The following is a 19,311-nucleotide window of genomic DNA, read 5'->3' as shown; positions in this document are numbered from 1 at the left end:
AAAGGTTTGTATCTACATTCATCTGTCACTACATAAGGCATAACTAGATTCATTTAGGAAATTTAAAAATTTGTTTTTGCCTAGCAATTCTTTAATATAAAAAATCTCCAAAAACCAAGTCACATTTAGATAATCCGTAAAAGTAAACAGTGTAGGCTTTTTGAAAAATGCCTCAGGAATAATTTTTACATTTCTATTGAAATTCAACAGTAATATTAACAAATAAAAGTAAAACTAGGCCAGGCATGGTGGCTCATGCTTGTAATCCCAGCAATTTGGGAGGCCATAGTGGGAGGATCACTTGAGCCCAGGAGTTTGAGACTAGCATGGGCAACATAGTGAAACCCCATTTCTACAAAATAAATAAATAAATAAATAATTTTAAATTAAAAAAATAGTAAAACTAAATATAAACACAATAACTACAAAGTTGATCATCTCATATATTTAAGAGATCATTATTTTCTGAATCTTTAATTGCAAAACTAGTTAAAATAATACATACTTCTTCCTCTTACGATATTAACAATGTTTGAAGAAATATAAACATAGGAGAAACAGTTTTTAACAAGGCTTTCATTACTTATTCAGGTGGTATACAACACAAGTTTTCCACTATAAAGTTTCTATTTTTCAGCTGGGCACAGTGGCTCACGCCTGTAATCCCAGCCATTTGGTAGGCCGAGGTGGGCGGATCACTTGAGGTCAGGAGTTAGAGACTGGCCTGGCCAACATGGTGAAACCCCGATTCTACTAAAAATATAAAAATTAGCCAGGCATGGTGGTGTGCACCTGTAATCCCAGCTACTCAGGAGGCTGAGGCAGGAGAATTGCTGGGACTCGGGAGGCGGAGGTTGCAGTGAGCCGAGATCGTGCCACTGCACTCCAGCCTGGGTGACAGAGCCAGACTCTGTCTCAAAAAAAAAAAAAAAAGAAATTTCTATTTTTCCCTTTGTAACTAGCACCTTGTGAAAAGATACGCTGTAATCCTGCTCCCTATCAAACTTTCACTAGTTTTATCACCTACTAAAGATAAGTGGTTCTCAACCAGAGGATTTTGCACCCCAAGGGAATATCTGGCAATGTCTGAAGATATATTTTGTTCTAATCTAGGAGACTACGGGAAAATAGGCATAAAGGACATTGTTGAGACAAATGACAAAACCTGAATATGGGTTTTGGACCAGATAATATTATATCAATGTTAAATTTCCTGATCTTCACAACTGTATTTAGTTATATAAAATAATGGTTTTGCTTTTAGAAAATATACACTAAAATTGTCAGAGGCAAAAGAGCATACTGACTCAAAACTTATTTTCAAATATTTCAGGGAAAAAAAACAATAGAGACAGAACAATAAAAAATGGGGCAAGATATAAACAACTGGTAATAAAATAATATATTTACAAGGAATCTGGAGAGGTGTGAGCTATGTTACAATTGTTGATGTAAATTTACAAAAATTTAATAAGTCACATCAGAATTTCATACACTTTAAAAATTAATAGCAAAGCAAAATACTCACTTGTAAATACCACTACCAAAATGATTGCCAGATCAATGAAGAGAAACTGGAAGTCTCCTAGGTTACTTAAGATCTATAGAAGTAATTTTAAAAACATTATTAGGTTTTTGGAATTATTTTTATAGTGTCCCCAGGTTTTATTAATAGTTTGGATTTTCCCAATAATGACAACTTAAAAATGACACTTGGACCTGCTTAAAAATTGAAATATATGTGTCTCTGAAATTAACTATAATATACATTTACAAATATTTGATTTAGTATATTAGTATAAAAGGCATCTCCTTAAAATTCGTTCAATAGGCCGGGCACCGTGACTCACACCTGTAATAACAGCACTTTGGGAGGCCAAGGCCGGCACATCACGAGGTCAAGAGACGAGATCATCCTGGCCAACATGGTTTTTTGGCGAAAAGAAAACACTAACATTTACTCAAAATATTCAACGTTGTAAATTAGTATCCTCATCTAATACCATCCCTTCTGATATTTTCTACAAATGGTAAAATGGGATAGTGTCACCATGAGTCTTTAGGATGTCAGAACACTTTGATTATAAAATCTGACAGGGTACCTGTGGCCATTGCTGTTTATACTTTTTCTCCAAATGCAAACCATTCCCCAAATTCAACAAACCACTGTTGAAACATCTTTTCTCATTTTAACTTTTTCAATCTGCTACTCAAACTACAGTAAATTGAAGGTAAATTTATAGGTACTACTCCACATAAACAATTACTAATGGATGCACTCAAAATCAAACATATATACTCAACATCTTAATTTACTGTGCACATCAAGTGTTACCTCTGCACACAAGGTTAATACTCACAGAATACAGGAGAGTCACACTGAAGTACTGGATAATGCTGTACAATGCCATAAATTTAAACACACAGAAGGAAGTTATTAAAGCAGCACGGCCTTCCCTGTGAAAAGAAATCAAACACTGGCATATGAATAAAAGCATTTTAAACTCCTTTTCCAAACCACAACTTTATCTTGACACATGAACATCAACATTCAATGGCTACAACAAAGTGCTTATATCCACCAAAAGAACTAAACTAAATGAGGAGTAGAAATCAATCTGTTACTAATAAGTTATAGCTCAAATGTGCTAATCTGCTAATATTAAACAAATTCACATTACTTTTTGTAATTTTCTCTTCTGTATTATTAGAGCAAGAGAAAAAGGGATGAGAAAAATTTTAATTTGTACTACCTGATAAGGTTTGGCACACAGGAAATACTAGGAGTTTTAGAGGTAAAGGGAGATGCCACTGAAGCTTCGAGCTCTGATAAGGAAATGCCTCCGTGTGCCCTCTTCAAAGCCTAATAATTTTAAGACAACTGGTTAAGTTTTGTGAATATGATTTAGGCTACAGTAAGAACTACAAAAGTAAATCACAAAAACTATACTTACGCCACAATCATTTGCGCCATCACCACACATCCCAACAAAATAACTAAGAAACAAAACAATGTGAAGATTTTAATTAATTTCTTAAACTACAAAACATTTACCTTATTAAGATTTTTTTATTACAGTATTATAAAGAGCTAACACACCAGGATTCCCCCAGTGGAACTACTGAATCTTTTTACTATAATGGACACAGGTGTGCTGCTTTGCAAACAGCACCAGACCGCAAGTGAAATGAGCTGGGTTATTGTCCTATTTCTGTCACATTATTGGCAAATCATTTTGGTGTCTCAATTTCCTCATCTTTAGAGCAAAGTGCTTGTGCCTACAGTCTTTAGTATGGCTACTTTTAAAGTTATCAGTAAAAATTTATCCCTTAATAACCTGAAACGTAACTGTTTACTAAAATGATTAGCCACTTCTATCAAGAGAGAACACCCGAAAGAATGAAGTCATAGGTAGCACCTGGAGAAAAAACTGTGGCTATTGTACTTTAGCTAAATAAAAAGCATATGAGACTTTTTTTTTTTTTTTTTTGAGACGGAGTCTTGCTCTGTGCCCCAGGCTGGAGTGCAGTGGCGCCATCTCGGCTCACTGCAAGCTCCGCTCCCCCGGGTTCACGCCATTCTCCTACCTCAGCCTCCCGAGTAGCTGGGACTACAGGCGCCCACCACCTCGCCCGGCTAATTTTCTTGTATTTTTAGTAGAGACGGGGTTTCACCGTGTTAGCCATGATGGTCTCGATCTCCTGACCTCGTGATCCGCCCGTCTCGGCCTCCCAAAGTGCTGGGATTACAGGCTTGAGCCACCGCGCCCGGCCGCATATGAGACTTTTTAAAGAGGCACTTAAAGTTCTCGTCTACCTTACAGATCACAATTATATAAATATGAAATATTAGTATAAGAAACATATATAAAAATTATTTTTCTGATGCTGAAATGAAACCATAATTCATAAAAAACCAAAAACAAAAAAGACACCAATACTTACTCAACATTTTGCAATGCTTCTATCAACTGTGTCTTCTGATCAGGTGCCATACGAGCAAACACGGTGCCATGCAACATCAACTGGAAAAAAATCAAATAAATTTCTTAAAAATATTGTTCACGATGTAGTCATGTGAACACATACATACACCCAAATTACTTACCTTAGGAACAAGGTCTTGAAAATGCTCCAGTATCACTGAAAATGATTTTCCATTCATTGCAAAATGATAACGAGTCATTTGAAGATCCTCTAAGCTATCATGGACCAATTTAACTGGAGTAGCCTGCGTATGAGACATTGGGAACAATATTTAGGCAGCCAAACCAAGTAAAACAATTCTATTTTAAACATATTTGTTCTAAAACTGAATTCTTTCATTTGATATGTTCCACAACACACTGAAAGCCTGACATTTATTCAAAGTAAAAAGAAACTCAATTAAATATCAGTTTCAATTTGAAACGATGCATGAACTGAGTATGATGGACCACCTGCATCATTTACCACTAGTTATTTGAAGAATATGATAAACATCTGGAATTCTTACACTTTAAAACTATGCTTCTCATCTCAGCTAAATATCAAAATTTGAACATTGAGATTCCTGGGTCTGCCCCAGTCCTAATGAAATATAATCTCTGAAAAAATAGCCCAGACTTCTGTTTTCATTTAGTTTTTGCTTTACTGTGTTTTAACGCACCACTTTTTTTTTTTTCCCAGACTAAATTTAAACCAACAAACTTTAAAAGGGACAATCAAGTTTGACCTTACCTCTGAGGCAATTGCTGATGGATGACTGCACTGTGTGAGGGAGTCTGCATAATGCCAATTTATTTTGGCAACTTTCCCATCCTTTGGAGGTAATGCTTCTGCAATAATCACTTTATCCTGAGGTAGAATCATTCCACAGTCTCTGGCCACAGAGACAGCAGTCAACATATTGTCACCTAATTTTCAAAGTATTTTAAATGCATTAAAATTAAAATGGAAACGTGAACGTATCAAACAAGTACTTGCTGAGAATCTACTACAGTCTCCACGACTGGGCTGGCGGAATAACGATAATGTATGGTTCTTCCCCTTAGAGTTTAAAAATCACAAAATTGGAGTGTACTTATCAAAAGAAGCCTCAAATAATGCAAGCATGTATATGCTAAAGACAACATCTCATCCACAATTTTTAAAGCCAAATACAATTCTCAGTCTTTTCCAGTCATGCACTATTTGTATCTACACAATACCTGGCACAGTGCTACACACAGAGCAGGTGGCTCAATAAGTATTTACCGAAATAACTTTGTAGTGACTAGTGGTCTGTGCAAGAACACCAGCACTATGCCATAGGAAAGGATGAATTACAAAAGCAAGATTATACAAAACAAAAAGTTAACAAAGGTAATAAGAACAGATGTAAATGAGAAACAAGAGAGACAACTTCTCAGTCATAAGAACAGAAGAGCAGCAAGGACAGGATCTTAAAGGAGAAGCAGGCAAAGGTTTGTGGATCCCACTGCTACCAAGAGCAAGATATTTCTTTCCTCAATTTCCACACATTATTTCCAAGACTATTTTCCTATGACTTTTGGTATACAAAGCCATATTCTGGCAAGGGAAAAAAATTTTTAAAACAAATAAATAAAAGAAGAGGACGAGGAATGGGTGAAAAGTGCCTTGACAGAGAAGACACAAGAACTAAGAATTGCTGGGATGTTAACAGACTTAGTTATCTTGAGTTATACGGTAAAATTATGTTATTAGATAGATCCCAAGAGTCTAAAACACAAAAATGTATACAGACTTTCTCCATACTAGTCTTACTGAACACGTAAGTGCCATTAAGTATCTTAAATCTGATTATCTGCTAAGGAAAAAAACAAAAACCAGCTACCACAATTTTACACAGCTAAGGAGTAACAGTTATCTAATATTATTAACAGTAGAGTAACATCAGGAGAATCCCTTAGATGTACTAGAAAAAAACCAACAAACAAAAAGCAGGCCACTTCACTAGAGTTCAAACTAGGGTAATAAACAATATCTCACATATAAAAATTTCATGCTATCAAATATCTATTAATCATTTTCTATGTACTTGACAGTTCTAAAAATTGCAAAGGACCCCAACATGAGTAAAACATAATCCTAACCCTCAAGAATCTTATATTCTAGTAGAGAAAACAAATCTACAAATAACACAAGGTATAATAAGTGCTATAAGAAATACATGAATAAACAGAGAAAACAAAAAGGAGTCAAGTTTAAATTTTTACAATGTACTTTTACTATTCTACTATATTTTCTATAAATAGGATTTGGTAGACCTCAAAAAGAATACGACGAAGTTATCTCGCACTTGGGAAAATATTCAGAGCTAAAAGAGAACTTAGGTTGAAACCACTAAAGAATACATAATATTATTTTATAACTGATTATCCCTCAATATTATGTAACTTCAACTCTGTCACACTCCATTTTGTTCTGTGTTCTTTGATAAAGTCTAACCTGTGACCATGACGGTGCGAATGTTGGCTTTATGCAAATCTTCAAGTACTGCAGGGGTTTCTTGCTTTAATTTGTTCTGCATTATAATTAATCCCATAAAATCCATGTTGTTCTCAATTGCATCTCTGCAGAAAAAGAAGTTTTAACACATAATGGTTTAGTCAAATGAGTAAGCAACTTATGTACACAAACTTAAAATATCTAAGCAATTAAAAATGTCTGTAAGTTATAACAGTTTAAAATATCTATAAATTAAAACATTTTATATGCTGAATAAACCACGTGTTCAGGAGTTCAATATCTCAATATAATAATCATTTGGAAATGTACATCACTGTACACTAAACAATTCTAGTACTAAGGAATACTCATCTTGTATATTATCCAAAAATGTATAAGCATAAATATATTCTTTACTGCCCTCTACAACATATCCTAATTTAAATGTTCAGTGAAAAAGAAAAAACTGTGCCACAAGCACATTCAATAGTTTTTGTGGATTCATTATCAAGTCTGAGATCAATTCTATAAAACAATTACTGATCCTGAAAATGTGACACAAGAACCATTAGCAATCCAACAATGAGATCTACTTGGGACTCAGAGATAGGTCTTTGAAAATATTACTAATATAGTTATCAAGATGCTATTCTTTAAATAACTGAGTATCAAGAATGCACCGGGCACTATGCTAGTCACTGGGAGGTTAAAGACAAAAAGGGATGATCTCTACTCACAAGAAACTTGGGTGGGGAAACAGAAATGCAACCAAAGAGATGCACACAAAAATAGTATGTGCTTTAGCACTATAAATAATAGTGACGTTCTTAAGAAATCTCAGGTCAGGCATGGTAGCCCATGCCTGTAATCCCAGTACTTTGGGAGGCTGAAATAGGAGGACTGCTTGAACCCAGGAGTTTGAGGACAGCCTGGGCAGCATAGTGAGACCCCATCTCTACAAAAAATGAAAAAACAATTAGCTGGGCATGGTGGCCTGTGCCTGCAGTCCCACTACGAGGAAGGGCTTGAGGAGCGAGGGTCATTTAAGGCCCAGGTGGTCAAGTCTGCAGTGAGACGGGTTTGTTCCACTGCACTCTAGCCTGAGCAACAGAGAGAGAGCCTATCTCAAAAGAAACAAACAAAAAAGGAAAACAAACAAAAAACACCTCAACTGACCTAAATTATATCATAGAAATTTTTTTCTCAATGGGGAAAGAGGAGGGTCTGAGGTCAAAGACTAGAATTTCAGACTTGGAATAACCAAACGATTTTTCTAACAAAATTCCAATAAAAGTTGCTTGAAGTATGTATCTATGAAATCTAAAATCTTTGAGTCACCTAATTTCTAACAATGGGTGGTAAAGACATTAGAGAATAGTTGAGAAAATTAATATAAATGAAACTGCTAGTGGTAACAGCAGGAAAAAGCCTTGAAACCTGAAACTGTATTTCAAAATGCAAAGCTGTATCAATGTGAAGACACTGTGTCAAAAGCACTAAGCCGTTTTCCTTCAGGCACTAGTTTCTGGCTTCAGCTCGTCTTCCAACTCTCTCATATCGTATGAATGATACAGGTCAAGGAAATCTGACCCTCTAGTTAGTGAACAGTCCAATATTCAAGATATAAAGGCTTAAGCTATAAGGGAAATGCTAAAACCCATTCCTACAAGGTAGGATGGAAACACAGAGGTCTCAGTGGAAGGGTAAAGAAGAAAGGGAGTAGAGAAAGAGAGGAAAGTTAACAAGGAGGGACAGAGTATCCTCAGCACAAGAAACAGTCTATCCGATGGCATGGAAGGATGTCTCAAGATGACATGCTCAAGAACTATAGGCGGCTGGACGCAGTGGCTCACACCTGTAATCCCAGCACTTTGGGAGGCCAAGGCGGGCAGATCACGAGGTCAGGAGTTCAAGACCAGCCTGGCCAACATAGTGAAACCCCGTCTCCACCTAAAATACAAAAATTAGCCAGGCATGGTGGTGTGCACCTGTAGTTCCAGCTACTCAGGAGGCTCAGGAAGGAGAATCACTTGAACCCAGGAGGCGGAGGTTGTGGTGAACTGACATCGTGCCACTACACTCCAGCCTGGGTAACAGAGCGAGATTTCATCTCAAAAGAAAAAAAAAAAAACTGTAAGCAATTCAATAATTAGTGTTTATGGGGGAAAATGGCAAAGGCATCCATTTTCTTATCCCCTAGCACCCTTGCTAGTGTGAAGCTATAAACTAAGAAGAGACTAACGTGTCCTTAGTAGGAATTAGGATATAATATTGTATACATTTGTGGTTCCCGACATGCATATGTATCACATAATTTGGGTAGAGGTGTTTCTTTTTTTTTTTAAACTCATGCTTAGACCATCTCCCCCAAATAGGCAACTTAGCAGGACAGCCAAGTGACAGTCCTTTCTGCTTACAAAAAACTAGGTACATCATGAAGTATTCCTAAACAAAAATGTTATCCTCAAAGGTAGGTCTGTATCAGTTACAGTCAAAGTGACAATACTTGAATATGACACTGTCATTTGATGGGGGGAATGGAGAGCACTGGGGATTAGGAAAGAAGTGGAGTAGAAGGAGCTTGGTCACTATGACTCATTATATTCTGACTGAATTAGTAGTTAGATCTAACCCCTGGGCAAAAGTGAGAAGATCAATTGGAGAAAATAAACTTCTATAAAATTACATTTACTGTTCTTGGAATGTGCCTGACACACAGTGGGTACACAATAATTAACAAATTGAAAATAGTTTCAAAGAGCTTTAAGAAAAAAACATATGATGTTACAATAACATAAGGAAACACAGGTCAACAGTCAATACTGAATGATCATTTAAGGCCAGGAGTTCGAGGCCAGCCTGGCCAACATGGTAAAAACCCCGTCTCTATTAAAAATAAAAAAATTAGTCAGGTGTGGTGGCACATGCCTATAATCCCAGCTACTTGGGAGGATGAGGCACAAGAATTGCTTGAACCTGGGAGGCAGAGGTTGCAGTGACCTGAGACTGCGCCACTACACTGTAGCCTGGGTACAGGGTGAGACTGTCTCTCAAAAAAAAAAAAAAAAACCAGAATGAAAGGAAATCAGGCAGTGGGGAAAATGTACTTTTACTTCACTCACCTAAAACAATATTGTATTAGATATCTTTTCATACATTCAACAAATACTCAATTACATGCAAATTACTGTGCATGAATGATATAAACATAAATGATGATGACTGGGAAACTAGGAAAGTCATTCAACCTCACCTGCTAATATTCTGTACTTTATGCCACGTCAGTTTTGACTCTAATTTTCTGTGTGCAAGAGCAATCACACGGAAGCCCTGTTTAGTGAAGTCTTCCAAAACGTTTTGAAAATCTACAGGAACTTTTTAAAAGAAAGAGTAAATGTCATTGTTAGAGTTGCTAATACAAGTTTACACAAATACCAGAATTTTAGCCAGAGCATAGATATTTCCTTACCTGTTTCAGGTTTACAAAGACTGGCAATGACCTCGGGTGCTCCTTTCATATAGGCATCCATTTTCTTATCCCCTAGCACCCTTGCAACCACACTCATACGTTGCAAAGCAGAAGAAAATGGAAACTGGCGAACAATTCCTATCTCATAAATAGCCTATATAATTTCAAAAGATGCACAAGCACTTATTATTCTTAAAAAATCAAAACAAATATACTTAGGTAACAAGTAAACATTCTTCACTTACTGGAAGTTCAAACAGCTCCTAAAAACGAAACAAAACAAGAAGAAATAGTACAGATTAACTCTATTAACATACTGAAGTTAGAAAAAATTTACTAAGCATCCACAAAACATTATTTGGAAAAGAAACAAGCAACTGTTTTTCAAAGTCAGGATTCAAGATTCCTTCTATACTACTTCCCATTTTTAAAAAGTATGTTCTTAAATATTTTCAAATGTTCTGCTATCCTGAAAATATTAACATTCGAGTACTAAAATAAACAAGTGTACATACCAAAAAACAAAAAATAAAAATTAAAAAAATAATAAACTGGCCAGGCACAGTGGCTCATGCCTGTAATCCCAGCACCTCGGGAGGCCAAGGTGGGTGGATCATTTGAGGGCAGGAGTTTGAGACGAGACTTATCAACATGATTAAACCCTGTCTTTACTAAAAATACAAAAATTAGCTGGGTGCGGTGGCGGGTGCCTGTAATCCCAGCTACTCAGGAGGCTGAGGTGGGAGAATCGCTTGAACCCAGGAGGTGGAGGTTGCAGTGAGCTGAGATCTCACCACTGCACTCCAGCCGGGGTGATAGAGCGAGACTCTGTCTCAAAAAATACTAATAAACTCTGGAAAGAACAAATATAAACAGGAAGGAAAATGAATTACCCAGAATCCTGCCAACCAGTTAAACAAATAAGATAAAGTGGTGTTTATTAGAATCTTGGTAAATTTCTTGGATATGTAATAGTTATACACGTAAAAAAATTTTCAGGTAACTTAAAAAACAATAATAAACTAAGGGGAATATATTTGAAAATTCACTGAAAGTAAAGCCTTTCATACATACATTTTATTAAATTCTAGGAATACAGATGCAATTTAAGAGGATTAACCACCAGCTGTATAAATCACAAGGCACTAAGCTGCTCAGTAAATAGGAAGGAAAAGTGATAGGACTGCAAATTAAATCTCAACATAGAGGTGTAGTTTCTGAGAAACGCAGTTAAAATATTCCTATCTCTGCATAAGAGTTAAATAAGGGACTTGTGACTTCCTCTTCTAGCAACATTTTAAAATGAGAATTAAATGTAAGTAAGCAGGCTGGGGGCGGTGGCTCACATCTGTAATCCCAGCACCTGGGGAGGTCAAGGTGGGGGGATCACTTGAGCCCAGGAGTTTGAGACCAGCTTGGGCAACAGAGCAAGACCTTGTCTCTATAAAAAATAAAAATTTAAAAATTTAAAAATAAATATAAGTAACCACCAACAGTTTTATTGAGCTTTAAGTGATTTCTCACCATTTCTTGGTTTCCTGCAGGGGTAGATTCAGGAAGCAGTTGTTTGGGAGGACGAACCACTGTGGGCATAATTCGATTATGAAGTGCTGTTTCTTCTTCAGTTGCTTCTTCCAGAATCTGAAAAAAAAAAAAAAAAACCCAACCATTCAAGCACTGCTTCATAAAATTGAATTCATGGTTCCATTTTTAAAGGGAACATTATGGCCATTTTCAATAATTAAAAAAAAATCTATGTCCAAGGAACAAATGAGCACTACTGGATCACTAACATAAGTAAAAGAAAATGTGAACAAAGATGTTGAGTTAGATAGCTAGCAACCCATGGGAGAAGGGTTGCTTCATTCAGGGTTAGAAGCAGAATAAAGAAACAGAAACTTATCTCGCTTCACTCTTACAACTTGTTGGGTTTAGAAACTAGCTCTGCAAAAGACAAAAGGTCTTGCAGTCCCCAGAATTTTCAGTCTCATCCAGTGATTCCTTTCTGCTACCAAGAAAGGATTCAAAAGTACACAGAGCTCAGATATGGTTAGCAGAACCGCTGGGTCAAAAACGGGCTTAACGTACAAAGATACGAGTTTAGAGTTTTTCAGCTTGAATACTTCTAGTTAAGCTACTACTTTGAAGAACCTTTTTTTGGTGAAAAACGTTCAAAGAAAAACCTATATTAAACACACACTATAACTAGTGGGATCAATAAATGAAAAAATGATAGGGAACTGTGAAAAATTAGTCAATTTTGGACAATTCTAAGGCACTTTTTTTGTCTCTTAACATCTCTAAAATTGGGATGCATCTTGTATCATATGACATCAATCACATCAAGTCACAGTTGTGACTAGCTATGTGAAACCATTTCATTGATAAGTAAGCTCTGGTAGGATCAAGCATCAAAGCAACTCAAGGCCAATGAAATATGCCATTATACAAATCTTCTCAATCACTTTCTTTGAAGATCCACCAATACTGAACACTAAATCTACTGAAAATCTATTCAGTTGGAGAAAAGTTTAGAGAAGAAAGATAAATCAGCCCATTTTTGTTACTCTCTCTACAAATGAAGTGAGGCCTCCTTTTTGGAATTAAATGTCAAGAGTGTTTACCGTGGACTTTCAGTAGTTGGCAGATGGAGCACTTATCCAGTCACCCTCTCCCTCCCTCCCTTTCAAAATGTGGGGAGGGAGGGAGGGGCGTGAGGAGGTAGGGAAGAGGGAGGCAGGATCCGGTCAATGTAAACAGAAAACAAACCTGCAGGAAGGGATTTCAAATATGGAAACAAAGGGCAAACTGAAACCTATGGATGGATACAAAGGGGAACGAAACAGTAGACCAGAAAAAACACAAGATACCAGGTGAGGCAGGAACATTTATCAGCCAGAATAGCTGAGCTAAAGAAAGCCAAACAAAAAACTAGGGAGTCCTCCTCCAGAGACATAAACTGAATGTCTGACAGGAGCAAAGGCTTCTCACATGAGGGTGAGGATTCCAGAGGACAAAGCCCCACATGTGCCAGCGTGGTGAGAATGGGTGAGGAAAGCCCCACATGTGCCAGCGTGGTGAGAATGGGTGAGGAAAGCCCCACATGTGCCAGCGTGGTGAGAATGGGTGAGGAAAGCCCCACATGTGCCAGCGTGGTGAGAATGGGTGAGGAAAGCATCGGAAAGGCTAACTCTGAAACTAATCCTTTGAAACTTTAAGAACCCCTGTCGATAAGACCCCACTAGACACACAGCAAGCACCATCCCCCACCCCCCAACAAGCCTTCCCGATCAGAGAGACACTTCTCAGAAACACTAACATACATATGGGCAAGGGTAAAAGTATAAGTAGCTCACTGCAGCTATGCAGAATTACCAAGTCAGATCTTCCTTTTTATAGTAAAAAAGTGCCATCCAGATGTACAACAAAAACCAAAAGCATGAAGGAGAGACACCAAGCATGGGGTGGGGGCCAGAGGAGACCGTAACCCCAGAGAAAATAAATAAATAAATAAGAAGCCAGAACGGAACTCTAAAAATGAACTGTCTTTGTATTTATAAAAGAAGAACTGAATGCTGTAAAATGGTAACAACCAGAGAACATAAGCAGGCACTCAGAAATTAAAAGCACCAATGGCAAAAATAGAAGGAAGTTATAAACAAACACACACATGTGCATGTGTGTGGACACAGTAAACAAAAGACAGGTAAAAAAGAACAATGAAGACAGGACTTTATACTCCTTCGCCTGTGGCCAAGAAGTTGTGTCAGTTAAGATCATCTTACTGGCTCTGCTCCACCGCTCCAAGATGCTGGCCCCTGGTTTATCTCAAACACAAAGCAGGGGCCTCAGCTGGTCAACCTCTATTAAAGGAGTACTAAATGGGTTAACGAAAAGTTACTTTTGCACGATTTTAAAAATATTTCTCTAGTGATATAGCTTTAGAAATTACATGGTTCCTTTTAGGGTACAAGATAGACTGTCATTAAAACAAAAAGCAGAAATAATCCTTCCATGAGGTAATTTAATTTTTAATTATTATTTTCCTAAAGTTATTTGTATTTTAAAATATTTGACTTACCCATCCAATGGCCTCAAACATTTTCAAATCAAGTGGATCACCAGAAAGCACTCCTTCAATTTTTGTAAGTGAATGACAAGTAGCCAAACAAGCAACAAACTGGGATTTTACCAACATCTCATTGCACACATTTTCTTCTGGTGAAAGAAATCTAAGCAGAAGATACACTGAATTAGTTCCATAAATCCTAAGATTCAAGATAATATTCTAATAGGGCTTTTCTGCTTTTGTAATTTAAAAAATATATATATTTTAAATCCCAAACTGAGCTTCTAAGAAAGAGAAACTGCCAAGTGCCAGATATAGTGGGAAAAGAAAACCAGAGGGGTAACGAACTTGAGCTGATGCTATGGCTGCTGAGGGGATGAAGGCAGGAGGCCATCTCAGTAAACTAAGAACTTGGGATTTAATACCCACAAAAGGACAGGAAACCAAGTTTGGCCCCATGCAAAGTGGGAAGCTGGTACTGAAAGGATCCCTCCGACTCAGGAAAGTCAGTACTCTTGAAGAGCTACATACTCTTGGGAAAAGGGCTGACGAGAAAAAATTCACCCACAGACCTAAAGGCATTAATTATGAATAAGCTTGTCTATTTCCTCACCCAAAGTCCAAGAAAATAGCTAGTATCTGCATAATATTTACTATGAACCAGGCATTATTCTAAGAACTTTAAATTTATTGACCCATTATCCTCACACTATACAAAGGTGTTTTATTACCCCCATTATAGATGAGAAAACTGAAGCAGGGTGTTTAAGTGACTTGTCCCAGGTTACACAGCCCATAAGTAGCACAGCAAGGACTGAAACACAGGAGGTCAGTTAAAGCCTGTATGACACCGTTGATTACCACTGGGGCTCTTAGCCAAGCAAAGTCAGAACTTCTCCAGAGGGGAGCTCAAAGAAAAATTCTGTTAAGAATGAGTCCATAATTTAAAGATGTGCTAGCAAGCAATTCACCAAGAGCGTCAACAGACATAACAAAGACAGAATTAGAATCCTAATAAATTTGGCCAGGCGCAGTGGCTGATGCCTGTCATCCCAGCGTTTTGGGAGGCTGAGGCAGGAGGATCATTTGAGGCCAGGAGTTCAAAACCAGTCTGGGAAATGTATCGAGACACCCATCCCTATTTTTAAAATAAAAAAAATAAAGAATCCCATAAGTTTAAGATAACAGAATGGCAAATCTGAAAGAATGCAAAAAGGGCATTTTAAAATTAGACTTAGAAAAAGAATAAGATACTGTAAATGCGAGAGTGGGGGTGGGAGCAGACTTGGAAAGAACCAAGTAAACTGTCTCGTCCAACACATGGTTAGGATTCCCAGAAGGAGAGAAAACAAAACACAAGGAAAAGGTCATAATGCCAGTAAAAAAGGCCTGAAAATTTTCCAGAATTTATGAAAAACATGAATGTGTGAAATCAAGAAGCTTCATGAATCCTGTACACACAAATTAAAAGATCATGGTGAATCTGCAGAAATTAAGGGTGAAGAAATATTCTTCAAGCAACCAGAGAGAAAAAAGATTACTAAAGAGACTAAGATTTATCAGTACCAATTAACAAAAGGTATTAAGAGAAATGAAATCACACGTTCAAAGTACTGAGAGAACACAAGTGTCAAACCTAGAAATCTGTACAGTTACACGATCACCCAAGAGTGACAGTGGGCTGCTCTGCCTATGGAGGAGCCATTCTTTATTCCTTCACTTTCTTAATAAACTCGCTTTCACTAAAAAAAAAAAAAAAGAAAAAAAAAGTGACAGTGAAACAAAGCAAATGAATGTAGTTACAGAAGATGGCAATTTATACAAGATGCAATGGTTAAGATATTTGTATACCTAGGTAAATCTAAGCATGCAGAATGTGTAAGACCAAAATCATAATCAGAAAATATTATGCAACAAATACATATAGGAAGGAAGGAGAATAACCAAAAGTATTTTACAGTCCATAGGTTTGTTTTGGGGGACAGGGGGTTGTTTAAAAGGCAGTATTGACACCCATGAACTTTAAGTATAAATATTGATAATGTAAGAACAAGCAGTGTAAGATTAAGATGCATAAACTGAGAAAAGGAGAGAAAAAATGAGAATATGAAAATGTGTATGTAAATTGGGGGAGCAATGGTAGAAATAATTTCAAATATATCTGAATAAATGTGCACATCATGGCACAGAAAGACTGAAAAGTAAACAGGTGACAAAACACATACTAGGCAAACATCAGGCAAAAGAAAGCTGGTATAGAGCTACATAATTATAAGACAAAAGAGAATTGAAGGCAACATGCACTACTAGGGGTAAGAAAGGTCGCAATGTGACATACTATTTTCCAAGACATAACAACTCTTGAAATTACATTAGCCAAACAATACTGTCTCTCAAGCTATATAAACCAAAATTTAGCAGACTTTTGGGGCGGAGGGAAGACATAAACAAAACTACCGGAGTAAAACTTTTGAGCTTCAAAAAGCAACAGAAACAAAAGTAAAGAGATGAGCCAGAGACTAGTGGGATAATTTTCAATACACAGTATTGAAAAAGATTACTCTCCAGAAAATAAAAAAGACCGCTAACAAATGAATAAGATAGACTTCACATGAGGATATAAACACACAATACACAGAAGAATGCTAAGTGACCCTCCCTCCAAAAATGTGAAAAGATGCTCAATTTTATAAGAAACGAGAAGAATGTAAGTAAAACCACAATGTAATACTCATATCCATCCATCTGGCAAAAATTACAAGTCTGACAATATCAAGTTTGGCAAGAATGTGGAGCAAAAAGATCTTTATCCACTGAAAGAGAAAGTAGAAGTAAGCGGAAGCTGTGCCCATGCTACGGCCCAGCATTTCCATTGACAGGGATCCAGCATACTGAAACTCAGCCACATGCCTTCCAGTTGTATGTTTAAGAACTTTAATTGCAGCACCATTTGTAACAGTGCAGACAAAAAAGAAGAAAAAACAGAATTGTCCCTTAGTAGAAGGTCAGACAAGGTTTAATCATACAATGGAATAAGACAGAGCAGTTAAAATTGATAAACTAGATCTGCACATATCAATGTGGATAAATCCTGAAAACAACGTTTAGAGAGGGGAAAAAAGCAGCAAAACATATGTACAGTATATCATTCATGGATACTTATTTATAGATTTATACTTAGAAAAAATATAAAATACGCAAAAATAATTTCAGAATTGCAGTAAGAATTGGGGAAGGGATAGAGTGGGACTTTGGCAATTTCTACAATATTTTAATCTTTTAAAGGAAGAGATCTGAAGCAAATATGGCAACATGTCCACAGTTTAATCCTGGTGTGGGTACACAGTTGTCTGTTACATTACTTCCTTTATGTTTGAATGTTGCATATGATACAATATTAAAAATAAACTAATAAACTATCAAGTCTAACTAATATTTACCGTGCATTTTCCACTCGTTGAATCCCCCAAAGATCTAAACCATCTTCAGTTAGAGTTCCAGTCTAAAAAACAAAAAAGTACACATGCACACAGTATGGATGATGCCTCAAAAAAACCCAAAACAGAAAAATAAAAAACCACCACACAGCATTAGAAACTATGCTACACATAACATGATGGAGTTCTACAGAGTTAAAAAAAGAAACAGGTGAGATCCCTGATAGAGAATGGCTTCCAGGACATATGGCTAAAGTGGGAAAGGGGGTGCAAACAATGCTCACAAGTCTTCTACGTAAGGGGAGAGAGGGGTACATATTTATGTGCTTGTACTATCAACAAAAATCAATGGAAGGATGCATCAATTAACCTATCTTATCAATCAATAAAGGATGCCCATAAAGGAAGGAAGGATTACTGTACAGGGAGAGCCAAGAGGAACAGGTTAAAGTCTATCAGGAGGAAGCAATTGGCCAAATCCACAAGGTAAATGACCTGGTTTCTTCAACAAAATAATTGGAGATAAGGGGCAAGTAAAGGCAAATGTTACATGTTAATTGTAAGCAATGCAATCCCTATTTGGATTCTGACTGAAAAATCAATTAGTAAAAATTTGAGATTTGAGGAAATCTCAACTGGATATTAGAAAAACTAAAGAACTGCTAATTCTGTTCAACGTGATAGTGGTATTTTAAATATCTTATCCTCTAGACACATATTGAGGGAGTTATGGTTGAAATAATTTGTCTGATGTTGTCCCCTTCAAAATGAGCAGATAGATAAAATAAGATGGACAATGTGTTGATAACTGATAAAGCTGGGTAATGAGTAAATGAGGGTTTATTATACATGCATCTTTTCTCCACATTTGTCTGTTTAAAAATTTTAGTGAAGTTTCCAAAAAAGACAAGCACAAGTGAAATTTTTTGAACAGATAAATATGAAATAATCATGGCAGTATGTGACATATTTTTTTCTAACAGAGCATGTTTCCCATTTTTTCTGTAATAATGAAATGCACAAAAATCAAACTCGTATCACATCAGTTACCCAGAAAGTTTGATAGAAGATTTTTTTGGTCAAAGTTTAATTCTCAGAAAACTTTAAAGAAAATTCCAGGTCAGGAAAGGAGAAACCTTTCTTTTCTTTTTTTTTTTTTTTTGAGACGGAGTCTCGCTCTGTCGCCCAGGCTGGAGTGCAGTGGCGCGATCTCAGCTCACTGCAAGCTCTGCCTCCCGGGTTCACGCCATTCTCCTGCCTCAGCCTCCCGAGTAGCTGGGACTACAGGCGCCTGCCACCTCGCCCGGCTAGTTTTTTGTATTTTTTAGTAGAGATGGGGTTTCACCGTGTTAGCCAGGATGGTCTCAATCTCCTGACCTCGTGATCCGCCCGTCTCGGCCTCTCAAAGTGCTGGGATTACAGGCTTGAGCCACCGCGCCCGGCCGAAAGGAGAAACCTTTCTAAGAGGCAAGATATACTTCACACAGGCACATAATTTGTCATTTTCACATAAAATCAGTGACCTTCATAATTCTGAAACATATTCAATAAAATCGTACAGCAAACACTAAACATACACACTTACAAGCCAATAAAATCATAATAAATATATGTGTATGGAGCCTATTGTGTTAAATAAGAATTACTATCCAAAAAATTAAAGATCACATAATCTTTACTACTACTACTACTAATACTACTGGGCCTAATTCTGGATATAATCAAGTTAACTGCAGCTCTGAGCAAATAAGCAATATCCAAAGTATTAAAAATTGAGAAAATAAGAAATACAGCATGTCCTCAAATACTACTTTTTGTTCGTTTTTTATAACACGATGGGGGCCAGTGGTGGGGAGAGCTGAGGCCCAGCCGCGACCACTATCTAC

At 36.9% G+C, this 19,311-nt stretch overlaps 1 protein-coding gene across 5 annotated transcripts in view; it reads right to left on the bottom strand.

Annotated features, from left to right (window-relative positions):
• The window catches only part of ATP13A3 (ATPase 13A3), a 90,600-nt gene that overhangs the window by 24,680 nt on the left and 46,609 nt on the right, over positions 1 to 19,311 (bottom strand). For all 5 annotated transcript variants that reach the window (XM_015132530.3, XM_015132535.3, XM_015132534.3 and 2 more), the window contains 14 exons: positions 17,429 to 17,490; positions 14,001 to 14,151; positions 11,444 to 11,560; positions 10,165 to 10,182; positions 9,920 to 10,073; positions 9,704 to 9,824; positions 6,451 to 6,575; positions 4,720 to 4,895; positions 4,109 to 4,231; positions 3,946 to 4,025; positions 2,955 to 2,997; positions 2,754 to 2,863; positions 2,361 to 2,457; positions 1,529 to 1,601 (listed from right to left, as the gene is read on the bottom strand). In XM_015132530.3, coding sequence (XP_014988016.1) covers positions 1,529 to 1,601; positions 2,361 to 2,457; positions 2,754 to 2,863; positions 2,955 to 2,997; positions 3,946 to 4,025; positions 4,109 to 4,231; positions 4,720 to 4,895; positions 6,451 to 6,575; positions 9,704 to 9,824; positions 9,920 to 10,073; positions 10,165 to 10,182; positions 11,444 to 11,560; positions 14,001 to 14,151; positions 17,429 to 17,490 — 1,450 coding nt within the window. The remainder of the gene's footprint in view (positions 1 to 1,528; positions 1,602 to 2,360; positions 2,458 to 2,753; positions 2,864 to 2,954; positions 2,998 to 3,945; positions 4,026 to 4,108; positions 4,232 to 4,719; positions 4,896 to 6,450; positions 6,576 to 9,703; positions 9,825 to 9,919; positions 10,074 to 10,164; positions 10,183 to 11,443; positions 11,561 to 14,000; positions 14,152 to 17,428; positions 17,491 to 19,311) is intronic.

Source organism: Macaca mulatta, chromosome 2, assembly GCF_049350105.2.
Source record: "Macaca mulatta isolate MMU2019108-1 chromosome 2, T2T-MMU8v2.0, whole genome shotgun sequence".
In the NCBI taxonomy this organism is placed as follows: Eukaryota; Metazoa; Chordata; class Mammalia; order Primates; family Cercopithecidae; genus Macaca; species Macaca mulatta.
This window is presented reverse-complemented; position numbering and strand designations above follow the sequence as displayed.